Raw genomic sequence first — 15653 nt, 5'->3', positions numbered from 1 at the left:
ATCCATAGATATCTACAAGATATTACAAGATCTACAAGATTTTCTACAAGATATCCATAGATATTTTCTAGAAAATGTCTATGGATATCTTGTAGAAAATCCCATACAAATTCTTATAAATCGATATGCAAATTGTGTTCCTTGTGTGGTTCTCAAAGAGAGCTTGGATCGCCTATGATCAGCGTGGCTTCCGGCGAGGAATGTGAGTGCGAGTGAGGTCAGCGTAAAGACAAAACATCCCTTTCATTTCCATTCCTCATTCCCCATTTCCCATTCTCGTTCCTGATTTTACCGGCGAGAATTTTTATCCGAGCTTGTCCGATCTTACCCGATTGATTTCCGACATTCGTGTCGTAGTTGTCTGTTTATCAAAATCGCCCTTTGCAGTTCTCCAAGAACACTGCAAGAATCTTGAACTGTTATTAGAGGCTTTTGCATGCTGAAATCAGAGTAGAAAAATGCTATGTTTGCAGAAAGTCGAAGGGAAATCCTATGATCCATCTCTGCAACCGAAACAAATTTTGCTAAAACCGACTGTCACTCGTCTCGGACGCAGTAGTGAACACTCGGATGTTGTTATGGACAGTGCCATGTGTCCTTTAATGATTAGTCGTGTTCACGCTGAAATTCATTTCAACGATGGAAGGTTCAGGATTAATTGTCAAGGACTGAACGGGCTGCTAGTAAACACAACAAAGCGTAGTTCTGCTGTCCTTTGCGATGGTGATGTAGTTGTCTTTGGAGGTGCAGGTGTTAAAACGAAAGAAGGACAGAGTTTGTCAGCGTACGATTCGGAACTTGTTTATGTTTTTAGTGAGGTCTGCCAAAATGATTCTGAAAAAGTGGGTTCCTTTGGAGAAGGAACTAACGATGGGAGTGTGCGAAGGCGAACCAAACGGAAAAAGCTTGTATCACCAAGTGAACTACAGAGGTATGGGTACATAACAGAGAGGTACTGGTGTACTTTGAAAGGTGTTAGCAGGGCTACTGGACCTAAGGGAAGGAGTGCGAACTAGACAGAGGTGACAAATTTTAAAGGGGGGGCTGTCTGGTTTTAGATCCGAGAAATATGTTAGAATAATGAAGTCTTCTAAGAAGTCTTATGGAAGTAAGGGGAGGAGAATTCATGTACTGTAGTAGAAGGGTAACCGTTTATAAGTTGCCCACAGAGAGGCAATTTTATTGTGTTCGAGGACATGACACATTGTGCTCTCACAGTTCCTCTCCCCACCCAAGAGTGTGAATGGCTAACAGACAAAGCTGTCAGGGGAACTTGATGAACTACTGAGGGGGGAGAGGGACTGAATTGCAATGGAGCATCTTCTTAGAGAAAGTAAGTGCTATACTGTGTTTTCTCTTTTATGTTGAGCATGACAGGTGAAATAAAGTTCCAAACCTGAGGAGTATTCTTCCACCTGTTGAATTTTCAAGAATTTTAAGCAATTTTTTAGGAAATTTTTTACTTTTTTAGGGAATTCTACATCAAATTGCACTAAAAAAAACTGACGCCATATTGGGTGTAACGGACGGAGGTGTTCTAACAGTCTCACACTCCATTGGTGCTCTGAACGCGGTAGGGTTGGATAAGAATATTACTAGGAACCAAGCCAGTCTTTCTATCTATCAACTTTTCTTTAATTACGTGCTTGATTCAGCTAAAAACTGAAAAGATAATTATAAAGAAAGGGAATTATTACTACAATTAATAATATGAAACAGGGGGCGTATCACAATACTAGAAAATTACTAAATATATTGAATCACTAGTGATACCGGCAATAATATCGAACCCAAATGTAACTAAATCGACAAGCATGCACATTATAAACTACAAATCATACCTCTTTCTCCAATCTTAACTCTTATTCTTTAAGTCTTTTATCCTTTGCTCCGTTCCTTCTGATCAGATGTGGTTATGGAAAAGGCCAATTTGATCTGAAAAGCTGATGTTCCTTGCGTGACAACGGAAGTTACGTAAACACTCTTAACTATTACGTGTTCATCAGTTACATTGGGTTTCAACTGCAATTGAAGGCAGAATTCACGAGTGACGAGATGGAATTTCCTTGAATCGCATAATTGACTGCATTACTTACAGTTGTTATGTATACATAGGTGTGAAACATGTAAAAGGTTGAGTTGTGTTTTATTGATTTTCAGTTCTTCTCATGAAATGAAGGCAAAAGGCAGCATGGAAGGCAAGCAGGTCAATTCTTGACTTTTTATAATTAAAAGGCATCATTTTTAAATACAAAATAATGATACTGTGAAATCTTAATTTTTAATTTCTAGCAGATATTTAATAATTTACAAATCATAAGGAGGAAGTTCAGTTTTATACTCCAGAAAAGTACATGTTACTATCTCAATATCGAAATTTAAGACATTTGAAATTATGATGCTACCTGTCGTGGTATTGAAATAGGAAGACTAATCTAGCCTTCTGAAAATTTTCTCTCAGTGTTGTTTAAATGCTATCATAATATAGATGCCAGTTAAGTGTTGTTCAGGACAGTAATGTGTTGTTCAGTAAGTCTGGATACTATTTTTGTCATCATTTGGCAATCAGTGTTAACAGTAAGGGAAAAAGCTGTTTTTTTCTTTTTGGAAGCACATTTGAAATCTCTGTGGTAGAGATATATGGTTTGAGGAGCATTCTTCTCCTTTAAAAGAGATAAATTGTACATTTATTAATTAAAATTATTTATTCTATAAGGTATCTTAGCATCTAGTTATACTGCACAGTGTTTTTGGCCACTTTCATAACCATTAAATATAATATTTTTTAGGGTTTGGAAGGTGATCAAAAGGTTGATCCAAAGGAAGAAGTTAAAATGAACAAAGGTACATTTAACTCCTAGAGGTGAATTAAACAGAACTTCATGATGTATGATGCAACTCTCCTCAGAAGGCATTCTATGTAATGAAGGAATATGTGGAAAAAAGCCCTTAGTGTCATTTCTGGTAAAAAAAAAAAGGTAGATTTAGTCTGTACTGGAGCTGAGTGACCCACCCAGTGGGAGATTATCCTGGTTTTCTTAGCATGAAGCAACTAGGAGTATCACTACTCCCCCCCCCCCTGGATGGGATGTTAGTCCATTGCAAAGTTATCCCCCAGCATTTCATCACACTTCCCTGTTAATTCTTCAGTACTCAGTCATTCTCCCCTCAGTTCTGTTAGAAATTAAGCTATATTCTCCATTAAAATTGATACCTTGGTCAAATGGAACCCAGGGAGAAATTGTTATGGCATGAGTAGTTGTTTAGCTAGGGAACATGTTAAATTCTCCCCTCAGTTCTGATAGAATGCTATATTCTCCAACCAAATTGGCAAGTATTCCTCTAAAACAACACACAGGGAGAATTGTCAAACAGGGCTCATGTCAAATTTTCCTTTTAACTGGTAGATGACAGCGTATCAAAGAAGTGCCTGAACGATTTAAATGAGGAGTTACTTTGCTGTATCTGTTGTGAACTCATGGTATTGGCACACACTTTGCCTTGCTCACACACATTCTGTTTTGGCTGTATCAGGGACTGGCTTTGGTAAGACATGTTACAGAACATTTTTGGTTTCAGTTCAAAATTCATCTTAACCCTTTATCCCCAAGAGTGACTAACATCTATTTTCTGCATACAATATCATCCCTGTATCACACATAAAGGTGAGGAGAATAAGGAAAATGATCACCAACAAAAGATAAGCTCTTCATTGTTGAATAAACTCTCCTTATTATCCAACTACACCTAGACGAGCACAAATAACGCCATAGACGAGTACAAATATCACGTGATATTTGTACTCATCTATTGTAGTACTGGTTAAACAGGTTTTCTTGCATCGCACAAGCGAAGAATTGGATTCTAGTTAGGAAAAAAAAAAAAGTGGCGGACAATTTGAATCATATTTCCGACGACGAAGAGTCAGAATGGCTGGCAAATATATGTCCAAGTTCATAAGATGAATCGAATGAAAAAAAACAGCTTGACGACCAGAAAATTTCTTCATTTAATGAAGAAAATAGAAACAGTGACACAAGAACGCGCCAATTCCATTCCGCTTTGCATACTTCTGTCACACACTCCCCGAAAATAAATATCCACAAAATTCGCCCGCACTGAAATAACAGTCTGGCATGTTGGATAATAAATAACTTTTTAGACGTTTTGTTGTGTAGTATCGCTGAGTATTTTTTACTCGTTATTTGTATTTTGTACTTGCCCTACGGGCTCGTCAAAATGCGGCACAACTTGTAAAAATACTCAGCAATACTACACAACAAAACGTCTAATAAGATATATTTATCAGCACCTTAGGGAATGTATAAAGAACAGTAACTATGGAGAATATGCACTGATGTTAGGGTTAAGGTAAATCCATTTACAGTAGTCATGTCAAATTATTTTACAATACATTATTTTATCCTCGCTGCATGGTAAGAGTATAATTTTTTTTATTGAGAAATATAAAAATAATCATTGGCTAAACAGAGGCATTTATAAAAAAATAATTGTGTACTTGTGTTCTGTGAGGAAAAGAACCAAGGCACAGTTTTTGTGTTCTCTTCAGTTGCAAAGGCATGATGTGTGAACTCACTTGGTGCCCTAAGTTCAGTGCTTAAATTGAGGTGCTAACCAATCACATTTTAGAATTTTGTTTAGGGACCATAAAGTGTTGAAGTTATATTTCCTGTTTCTTCTTAGTCATTCAAAAGACTGTCCAAACTGTAGAGCAAAGGCTCAACTCAAGTATGCTGTACCAGTGAAGGTGAGGTAACAGTTAAAGAGGTGTAGATTAGACCCCTAAGGTTATTTTTGATGGAACACCAACTTCTCTCTCTTTTATTTTTTTGTCAGGTAATACATGACAATTTGGAAGGGGAACCTTGTAGTCTATCATAAGTCAATCAGGCCTTTTTTCTCTCCACAGTTTTGCTTGCCCAACTAGTGAAAGTCTAAGTGAATTGTACTTGTATCCTATAAGACATTCTCATTAAGTGTAAGTCTAAGTGAATTGTACTTGTATCCTATAAGACATTCTCATTAAGTGAAAGTCTAAGTGAATTGTACTTGTATCCTATTAGACATTCTCACGGTCAGCCTTAATGTTTTGACAAAGTGTGACATCCTGGAATAGGGGTGCAGTTTTTAAAATACTGTTTCTGATCTATATGCTCATCTGTCAAGACTTAACTCTGTTTCTGCATGGTCTTAGGGAATCTATGTGAGTTCAACATGCTGAGCTGCACTTAGATGTTGGCATGAAAATAAAAGATCCTTGAAGATCTTTACAAGAAAATAGAACATTCTTAAAGATTTTGGCAAGAAAGTGAAAGATCTTTGGAGATATTGGCAAGAAAATAAAAGATCTTCAAAGATCTTGGCAAGAAAATTAAAGGAAAAAATTAACCAGTAGTACTTTTTAATCTTATTTCACTTTCCTTTATAGGAGATGAGCAAAGAAGCAAAAAAGAAAACTCCAAAGAAAGTTGTGCCTGCTTCATCAACCAGGTCAGGGCTGGTTCAGTTGTGTTTTTTTCGTAAAGGCAACTTTTTGTCTAAACGTAAGATAGATCATAAATTTCTTCATTTAAAATTTGCTTTGATTCTTTTTTCAATTTAGTGATAGTGAATCTGATCAAGAAGGTAGTGACAGTGAGAATTATTCAGAAGAGGTACTGTTGATTCAAGTTGTTTTTGTCATGTTGTATTTGGACTATTTGGTAATCTTACACAACGGTCAAAATCTATCCTTCACATCTCCTCTCAGCCACAGTCTGTACAAGTCGTTAGACCGAGAGGGACTGTGACTGGATTTGGGGAAAGGGCCGAAATATCTCAGCAAGGGTATTTAGAGCTAAACGTACAAGAATTGTTACGTAGGCTGCCTGTTGTTTAGAAGAGACAGAAAGTGTTTTTGTACACTAAGTTCTTTCTTTTGTCACACTGAAAAAATAACTTGCTGCATAGTTGTTGATTTAGGGTACTGTGCGTTTTCTGAAGTGAAAATATGATTAGTTACGCGTATTTTGCCTGGAAATTGTTTGATCGTGTGGTCTGATCATCCCGGGGGGAGAAATCCAGATAAAGACTGTTGTAGTTGGTAATGACTGACGTTTCCACGATCTGAGCGTAAGTCGTAGTGAGCGTTGAATGGCTTTGATGTTGACTTCCGCTACCAACAATAGTCATTTGCATGACCATCAGACTACACGATCATATTTTTATTTTGAAAATGAGAATATCGATGATTTAATTGTTTTTCATTTCTTTGTTCAAGGAGTCTGACTACTTTGATTATTCTTACGGTGTCGAGCATGCGCGTAGTGGTCGAGCACAATGCAGAACTTGCGGCAGCCTCATTCCAAATAGGTAATTTGTTGTTTTTAAGAATATGTACCAGCCCCCCTTCCCCTCCCCCACCCGCCTGGTCCATTACACGAGGGTCTCAATGGTGGCTTTTATGGCTAATGGTTAAAATTTTCGCAAATTTACAGCTGTCACCAGAAATTGTTTTTACGGTTAACTTTTCTCTCGCCTAACGATTAAAACTTGTCAATTTGTACGCCAGACGGCTCACGTTTTAGGCCATTTAACGGCTATCAGTTTACCCTATTGAGGTCCTTTCACGCCCGAAAGCCGAAAGCTAACAGTGGAAGGACATTTATTTAATGAAAACATCCTCTTACAGAGAATACTTATGGCCCACTGCCTGCGTAAGACCGCGGTTTGGGTTGGACCTCGTGTAAATAACTGGCCCTATGTGTTTTAATCACAGGTCTCTAAGGTGGGTTGTTTCGTTCACCGATCGTGGATATCGTCAGTACAGGCAGAAGCATTACCACCATTTGGAGTGTTATTTACCTCCTGACCATGTGACATTTGAGAGGGTAAGTTGATAAGTTTGGTGAGGCGCATCGGAAAAGTACTATATTCTTAATACACTCACGTGAGACATTCAATGTGGAAAGGTTATTTAGAATGAGTCAGTCAGTCTTGCAATATACACATCCTGACACAATCTCAACTTGTGTTCAGTGAAGCTAAGGGTTCTACGAAAAGAACCTTTGCTACGCCAGATACGAAAAACCACTAAAAAATCCACTTTTTAGATGTGCCCAAAAAATATGTGGAAACGTATTCCTCATTCAACGCAGCAGCACAATGCCCCGAGGAAAGGGCAAACTAACCTCGTTACACCACTTTTCACCCAAAAAAATTCAAGGATTTAAATGATATTTAACATGGAGGTCGAAAACGAAAATTACAACAAATACAAAATAATATGGTGGTCAAACGTGGGACTGACCGACCGAGATAGCATTAATTTTCCCGCGAAATGCTTAAATAATCCGTAACTTCCACGATGCCACGAAAACTTCTTCAACGTGCCATCAGAATATAAGTTTCAGACTAACTCGTGCCTATGCCACTCAAACGTCAGATCCTACATTTCTCGGGCACCTCACTCCCAGAGTTCCGTGCGGCGCGCTTAAATCGATTTTTTTCATTTTTTTCACGCTCGAAACGTCAGCTTCGAGATCTGTTTTATGGTGGCCAGCTTCCATTATCAACTCAGGTGATAAATCCAAATTATACTTACGGCTATGTTAGCCCAACGGATAGTGCGCTGGACTGTTGTGCGGGAGGTCCAGGGTTCGAGTCCCGGCTGGTCCAACACTCGAGGTCTTAAGTTTTGGTGGTTTTCATCTTTCGAGTGACAAGCGACTAAATACAGGAATGGCTCCGATCTGCAATTGGATGGTGAAAATAGTAAAATTTAATTAGTTACATCTTGACTCCTTGCTTTTGAGTATTGTTTAACCGTGTGTCTCGAAGCGGAAGAATGAAATATCAATGCGAGTGAAAACACCGATGTGTCAAACAAGAAATGGTTACTTACATAGCGAAGGGAAGGCAGAGCCTTTCTCGTTCAGCGAGGTCATTCAGCGATATTCTGGCGATGACTAAGTCATCCGCTTACTAGTTTCGCTGACTAACTCATTTGGTCGGTTCAGGCTGAGTTCAGGAGGACGAACAGATTGGAGCCATTCCTGTATCTCACCGCTGACTGGAATGGCTCGACTCATGCGTTTATTAATTTGTTTTTTGTTCTGGTAAAATAATTTACAAACTGAGATAAAATTGAAAGTATCTTTTATTAGGTTATTCTTAAGTTGAACATTACAATGCTTGTAAATGAAGCCTCCTTAAATTATTACAGGGCCATGTAGTGTCTAAGTTTTAAATTAATGCTGCATCTGCATGTCACGTTTCGAGAATAACGCAATGTTATAAGCATCCAGAAAGTTGAAGTCGTGCCTTTAAAAAACTGAGGTCACGCAAAACTAGAAAGGTACCGCGTAAGGTTGCAAATGTGACATGCAGTTGCTGCAAAAAAAGAGTATGCATTTATTGACTGAGTGGGAGGGCCGGACAGTAAAATACCAACCGAGCGCAGGGAGCTCCTTGCGTCACGACTGAGAGCCATTTATTTTCCAGTACGGCCCGACCTTACTCAATCAATAAGAATTTATTGTCACACTGTCTTTTTCTTTCTTTCTACTTTCGCATCACTCAGACCCTCACACGGGCATTTTCTTAAAATTGTTTCGATGAAAGCGCCCAGGTGGTCGTACTGGTCATATGATAGATCGACATTATTACAGAAAGTATATGGCCCTGTATGAATAAAAGAGGGCTTCAATTACATTCAGCGTGGGGTTTAAAATAGGAAGAGCGCTCTTTCAGGTTTTTCATCTCAGCGTATAAATTACTAAACGTTCAACATGGGAAGAGCACTCGTTCAGATTTTATCTTAGTGTATAAATAATTTAGCCAAAACGAAAAAAAAAAAACTCCTCCAGCCGAGCATACTGTAAATTGAAAATATCGGTCGCAGCGTCATGTAACACTGCGTGATTTTCGAAACATGTATTTTAATTTTGACACTACGTAGCCCTGTATTAATTTTAGAGGGCTTCATTTGCAAGCATTGTAATGTTCAACTTAAGAAGAACCTAATAAAAAACACTTTTAAATTTATCTCAGTTTATAAATTATTTAGCCAAAACAAACCAAAAAAAAAATTAACAAACACATGAGTCGGAGCCATTCCTGTCAGCGGTGAAATACAGGAATGGCTCCAGTCTCTGATCTTCGTCCTCCTGAACTGAGCCTGAACCAACTAAATGAATTTATTTAGCGAAACTGGTCAGCAGATGAGGTAGTCATCGCCGGCATATCGCGGAACGACCTCGCTGAACAATGAAGGCTCTGCCTTCTCTTCGTTAGGTGAGTAACCATTTCGTGTTTGACACACATCAGTGTTTTCACTCGCATTGATATTTCACTGTTCCGCTTCGAGACACACGGTTAAAGAATACTCACAAGCAAGGAGTTAAGATGTAACTTATTAAATTTTACTATTTTTAACATCCAATTACAGGTCGGAGCCATTGCTGTATTTAGTCGCTAGGTTTTGAGTGTTAAGCCGCCATGTTGGATTCGCTGCGGACTGGGAGAATTGGGACGAGAATGCGAGAATGTCGGAGTGGGTGGGGGGACGGGGAAAGAAAACCCTCCCCCTCACCTTTCCCAATTTTCCTCTCTCCCTCTCACTAGCGTAGTAAACTTTTTACCTCGTCCCAACTCTCCACTGTTTCTCTAATTCAAGACGGCGGCCTGAACAGCCCATGGGAATATCCACTCGCCCCGCCAAAATCCGCCTGCACTGCAGGCCATTAAAATAATTGAGAAGAATTTGCTACCTTTCAGTAACTTCAAGAAATGGTTAGATATTTTAGTCTTCTCGGATAGGGACGAATAAATGGAGGTCCCGTCTCCTGCAGGTTTGGGGTAGGAGACGTTAATTCCCCACACATGAGATTACAGAGTGATGGATGTCCTCCCCTGGGGTGGAATGGGTGATATGTACAGGCCTCCATTTAAACCAGTTGCAAGCTGAATTGGGCTGGCCTGTCTAAATATCGTTAATACAAGTACAAATACAAATACAAATAATACAGTCAGCCACTAAGCTAAGGCTGTAGAATTACGCTCAGCCACCTCAGTTTTGCCATCATTTTAACAACATTTTTTCTTGATCTACTGTAGCTTTCTATCGCCAGTGACCTTTCAAGAGCTGACAGAAGACTTGTAACGGAAAGACTCAGAGAAAGATGAATTTGGCATAATGAAAAAGAGAATAATTTATTATTTTTGTATCGAAGTACGGTAAAACCTGCTCAGTTGTAAATATGGTAGATAAAGGTAATTGTTTAGCGTTCAGAGAAGTCTTTGTTGAGAGGAAGTCATAAGGACAATGACGTTATTTAATGAAATAAATTTTTAACCACAAACTTCAAATTTTTGTAAGTTTATAAGCTTGCTAAAGAATTCGACTTTACTCCCAAGTCTCTCTCGAAGTACACTTCTGTAAGACACAAAAATAAGAAGATTCCCGCACCGTCATGAAGACATCCTTCTGTCACACCCCATGAGAACTTCGTCGTTAGGATAGCAAACGTCTCAGAACGCTGTTCACACTTTCCTGTGTACTGATTTTATGTTTTCTGATTTTTGTGCTGAGCATAACCACTTCCACTGCATGCTGCAAAAAATTATGAGAGAAAATTGAGAAAGTATGTTTGAACCTTAGATTCTCTACAAGAGCTTTCTTTTTTTTTTTTTCCCTTCGATTTGAAAGTTTCTGATACATGAAAAAATAGGCAGTGAATTTCTTCTAAAGGTAAAAGTTATAATATACGTTATGAAAATCTGGTAAGTAGTTGGTAAGACTTTAAACTATAAAAACTAATTCAGTGTCAACTTCCAGAACCTTGCTGCGTGAATTTATTCTGACCTCGTTCTCAAGTTTTAAGTCGCGAGGAGGGAATTAACACTTGTGAATCCCTCAGTTCATTTACATCTTGGTGTTCCTCGTGGTCTGAACTGCTTCACTTCATTGAAAGACGTTAAACACTCGTAAATTAGTAATTTCTAACAGTCAAAGATCGCCTGGAGCACCTAAGAATTGTTTTTTATTGAAGACTCGCCAAGGACTGATTATGATAGCTGACCAAATCATTTTCTCGACGGACACAGGGTGAGGCTGGGAAGGAGTTTATAACTTGTAGTTTGTTGTTTTATCATAGCACGTACGCTTATTAAGATGAAAGAATGCTACATTAACCGTAATAGATCTTCCCTGGAACACTTTTAAAGGGTAAACTTATCAATGTATTATATTGGCAAGCCGGAGGCGAGTAAATGTTTGGTGGAGAGAGAAATTTTCCTCTTGCCGGTGAATTAAAAGGAGTTGAGTCCTGGGGAGGAATCCTCTATGAATAGGCGTTATATGATATTTACGAAAACCTTCGCATGGCGTTAGGGTGACAACTTCAGTATTGTTCTCTTTTTTTTTTTTTTTTTTTTTTTCGAGGAATTATAAATAAGCTGACTGAACCGCTTTAAAAAAATGGGAAATGAAAGTTTCTTTTTGCCCTTTCAGGTAATAATAATAATAATAGTAATAATAATAATAGTAATAATAATAATAGTAATAATAATAATAGTAATAATAATAATAATAATAATAATAATAATGTGGATGCACGCATTGTAAATCATATGTGCAAGAGAGTTGTGACGCTGGAAATGAGCTGCCCGTGGGTTAACAATCGGACAAGAAAGGATGAAGAGAAGACACTGAAGTACGGACCCCTTCGCTGGGAACTAAGGCAGCAGTTCCCAGGCTACGAGGTGAAGCAATATAACATCATTATGGATGCCCTCGGGGGGTGGTCACGGGAGCTGGATGTCATGATGCGCGAGCTGGTGGGAGGCAGAAGCACAGACGTACTGCGAAAGATGCAGAGGGCAGTGCTCTCGGGCACGCTGAATATTGCCCGGACTTTCAAGGTGGCAGTTTGACTTTCTGTTAGGAGGACCGTAGACACAACGGAAAAGCTTTTTAGGATTAGTTAATGTACATTTATTTTTTTACTCCATGGCTCACAGGTTACGGTTTTCGCCCTGTGCTGCCTGATTAGAATGTAGCATTCAGTTGATTTCTCTGCGACATAACAATAATAATAAGAGGGAGAAAGGAGGACGAGGACTACGAGCCATTGAGCAAGAGTATTGAGCAAGAGTATTGATTCTTTTGAAGCTGTATTATAATCTAGTTTTATTGTATTTATAGTCTTTGAATAGTTACATTGTTCGACTAGTTCTATTTTTAATCTCTATGGCTTAGAATGTATTACTTACTAACTTTAGTTTTGAGGGCCACTGGTTTATCAGTGCAAGCTGTTATGTACTACCCTCTTTAAATAAAGTCGATTATTATTATTATTATTACTATTATTATTTTTATTATTAGTATAAGCTGATCAAGATCACAACACCAGTTAAACTCTATGAAAGTCCAGACCCCAAGATGAAATCTGTGCAACGGTTTGAAGAATGTGCTATAGTCAGGGGATTCTCCTCTCTTATCACTGACGCGAAGAAGTTTGCAGAAGAACTGGATACAACTCTGAACTTGAATACCACTGAACCATCATGTAGCCCAACAGAAGAACCAGAGATAACTACCAAAGATCTGCACATCAAGAAGCATATAAAGAAAGTGGTAAATGAGAAACTTGTCAAAAAAGTCGAAGATCAACAGTGGCAAGGAAGTCTTTTAAAAGCAAGATGGCAAGATGATCAACTGAGCCATGAAAATTGTTTTGCATGGCTCAATAAGTGGCAATAAGCTCCTACCCACTGTATCGCAGGCATCATGGAACCGTACGAACAGCTCACACCAACACAGGTCTACATGGCCTCCAAGACTGGAACAACGGACAAGAACGATGTCAAATGTAGAATGTGTGGCGAAGGTCCTGAGAGCATGACACATGTACTTGCTGGATGTCCATCATTAGCTCAGTCCAAGTACTTAGAAGGCACAATTTTGTTTTGAAAGTGTTCTTCTTTGAGATGCTCAAAGACCTAGAGCTCGCTGATAGTACTCCGCCATGGTTCTCAGATGTGAAGCCTAAACCTCTTTATAAATCACATGATGCTGAGGCATACTGGGATGTACCAGTATAGGCTGATCGTACATATGTACGATCTAATCGTGTGGATGCACGTTTCATCCACCACAAAAACAAGAAGGTACTTCTGGTGGAAATGAGCTGCCCTTGGATCAACAAAAGAGACAAAAAAGACAAAGAAAAGACTAAGAAGTATGGAGCACTTAGACTTGAGCTGACAAAACAACACCCAGGATACAAGATCTCACAAGTAAACGTCATTATAGATGTACTTGGAGGATGGTCTAAAGCTCTGGAAACTGAAATGAAGGGCATCTTTGGTACAAGATACAAAGAAATATTGCTGAGAATGCAGAAAGCTGTATTAAATAGCACTCTGAACATTGCAAGAACATTTAAACTGGTTACATCGTAAGAACTTTAAGGACATTATGATTTGGCTTTTATGAACAGTATTTTATGAACATTTTAAGTTAAGGATATTTTAAGAGCTGAACAGTACATCATGAACATTTGAAAAAAAACATCTTAGTATTGGGCCAATCGACACTTTAATTGTTTTATATTGATCATTTCTATTTAAGTAGCATTAGATATTATTATAGTTAACAGTCCTGTCATGCAGATAGGCTACGAATTTTCGCCCTATCTTGCTCAGCTCACCAGCATCCAAACGTGTATACTGCATAATAATAATAATAAAAAAAACTTTATTTAATTGTCAAATGTATTTAGCTGTACAAGCACAAGCTAATTGGGGACACTAGTCTAATCAGTGATTATTAATCAATTAACAATATAAATTCTAAAATCTAAAAATCTAACATAAATATCTAACATAAATATCACAGTAAAGCATAGGAATGAATGGTGAAGGAAAACAATGCAAGCAAAGAATTGCATCAAGGTACGAAATAGCATCCAGTTAGTCAAAATAGGTCTTTGTAAATGTGTAAATGTCGCTGAACATCTCAAGGCAATGTATTGACCTACACCCCAACCCTGTTGATTAATAACGCCAAAATTACGCGTATGTTAGGAAAGTGCTGTCTTTATCAGTCACTGGTGGTTTCTCATGTAATCTCATACAACAACAGTTAAGCAGCAAAATATTTTCACAAGAAGTATATTAATTTTCAAGAAGTATTTTTCTTGTCTGTTCTAATTTTTTAAGTTTCAAGAAGTCAATATTGAGAAGTAAGACTTCCTGAGCTATTTTGTGAAGGAGAATTTGTTACATTAAATTTCAAAAGGCCATGTTCAAACAAATACCTTGCCATCGACGAAAACTGCACGAAGTACTAAATTGGTGTGGGAAAGATTTCCATAATAACCTCATAACTATCAAAAACAGAGCCGTAGTCCCAAAGGTGATCTGTGGTTTGGCCTCTGCTTTTATTTTGTATAATGAAGTATGGGTTTATACGGAAGTCTGGCTCATCCTCGGTGTAAAAACCTGTGAAGCTCACGAGTGACGTAAAACAAAGACAAAAAAACATTAAAAGCAATAGCGTACAGCAAAACAATACCTCATGAAACAAAGAAGACCTCGTCAGGTTTTTACACCAAGGATGACCCCGTAATTTCAAGCTGTTTGGCCCACTTATAAACCATCTTAAAGTTTCAAGTTGTGAAGTTCTGGAAAACTTTGTTAAGACGAAACTTTGCGGTTTTCATTCGTAAGAGTCTTAATCATCGCGAGACGACGAAATGGTCGGCTTGCAATTATAAATAAATTTTTAACGTACATCACGACGAAATGGATGAAGAAACACGCCAAGGATTTCAAAATTCTCGCGAATCAATTGATACGTATGATGCACGATCCTCGCAGTAGAGAGCGCTATTTATGCAATAGCGAAAATCAGACCTGAAAAAAATCAGGCCTGTACGGGATTGGAACCACTGACCTCTGCGATAATAGTGCAGCGCTCTACCAATTGAGGTAACAAGCCAACTGGGAGCAGGCCGTTAAGTTGATTCGTAATAAACCCGTGATGATAAATCAGATACAATGAGCTTCTCAGATTTCACATGGTGAGTTGAAAGAAAAATTTTATGGGCATTAGCTCTCTTAACAAAGAAAAATAAACCTTTTTTATTTACAGACTCTGTTAATAAAAAAGAAAAAGAACAACAAAAGTAACCATAGAATGCATGCCTAAACAACGTTTTGTAAAAAGTGTTTTGTGTAATATACTAGTATGGTGTTTGAAGGTTGTTTTAGTAAATGTGAAAGTCTTTGCTAAATTTATCCTGCCAAACCCGTTTTCACTGAAATAATATATTTTGCATTTTATAATGTATTTAGTATTAATTTTAAGTTAGAACCACACGCCCTAAAACAGCTTTCCCATTGTGGAATGGGGATGTAAAATTTATTAGATCTTTTCTAACATTCTTTAAGTAAAATAATAGCTGCAATTTTATCATTACTAAAAGGTTTCTGTTCCTTTAAAGTTATCTCTGTACCACAATGAGCAAAATCTAGAAAAACTCTTATAAACAGCCCACAGTTTTAAACTCAACTAATTTCTTCATTTCTGTTCCATATTTCCTCAGATTCGGAGATATGTATCAAATGTTTCTCTCACTGAAAATGTT

General features: G+C 37.9%; 1 protein-coding gene and 1 pseudogene across 1 annotated transcript; both read left to right on the top strand.

Moving 5' to 3' along the window:
* The first annotated feature begins 374 nt into the window (after positions 1–374).
* Positions 375–10368, top strand: LOC148730087 (uncharacterized). The gene is made up of 7 exons (XM_088761755.1): positions 375–1005; positions 4716–4768; positions 5450–5511; positions 5624–5675; positions 6281–6372; positions 6779–6890; positions 10117–10368. The coding sequence occupies exons 1-7, from the start codon at positions 459–461 to the stop codon at positions 10183–10185; spliced, it is 987 nt and encodes a 328-aa protein (XP_088617881.1). The 5' UTR covers positions 375–458; the 3' UTR covers positions 10186–10368.
* A 460-nt stretch (positions 10369–10828) lies between these two features.
* LOC148730086 (uncharacterized) lies at positions 10829–13974 on the top strand (annotated as a pseudogene).
* Positions 13975–15653: the final 1679 nt, after the last annotated feature.

Source organism: Stylophora pistillata, chromosome 5 (assembly GCF_964205215.1).
Source record: "Stylophora pistillata chromosome 5, jaStyPist1.2, whole genome shotgun sequence".
Lineage (NCBI taxonomy): Eukaryota > Metazoa > Cnidaria > Anthozoa > Scleractinia > Pocilloporidae > Stylophora > Stylophora pistillata.
This window is presented reverse-complemented; position numbering and strand designations above follow the sequence as displayed.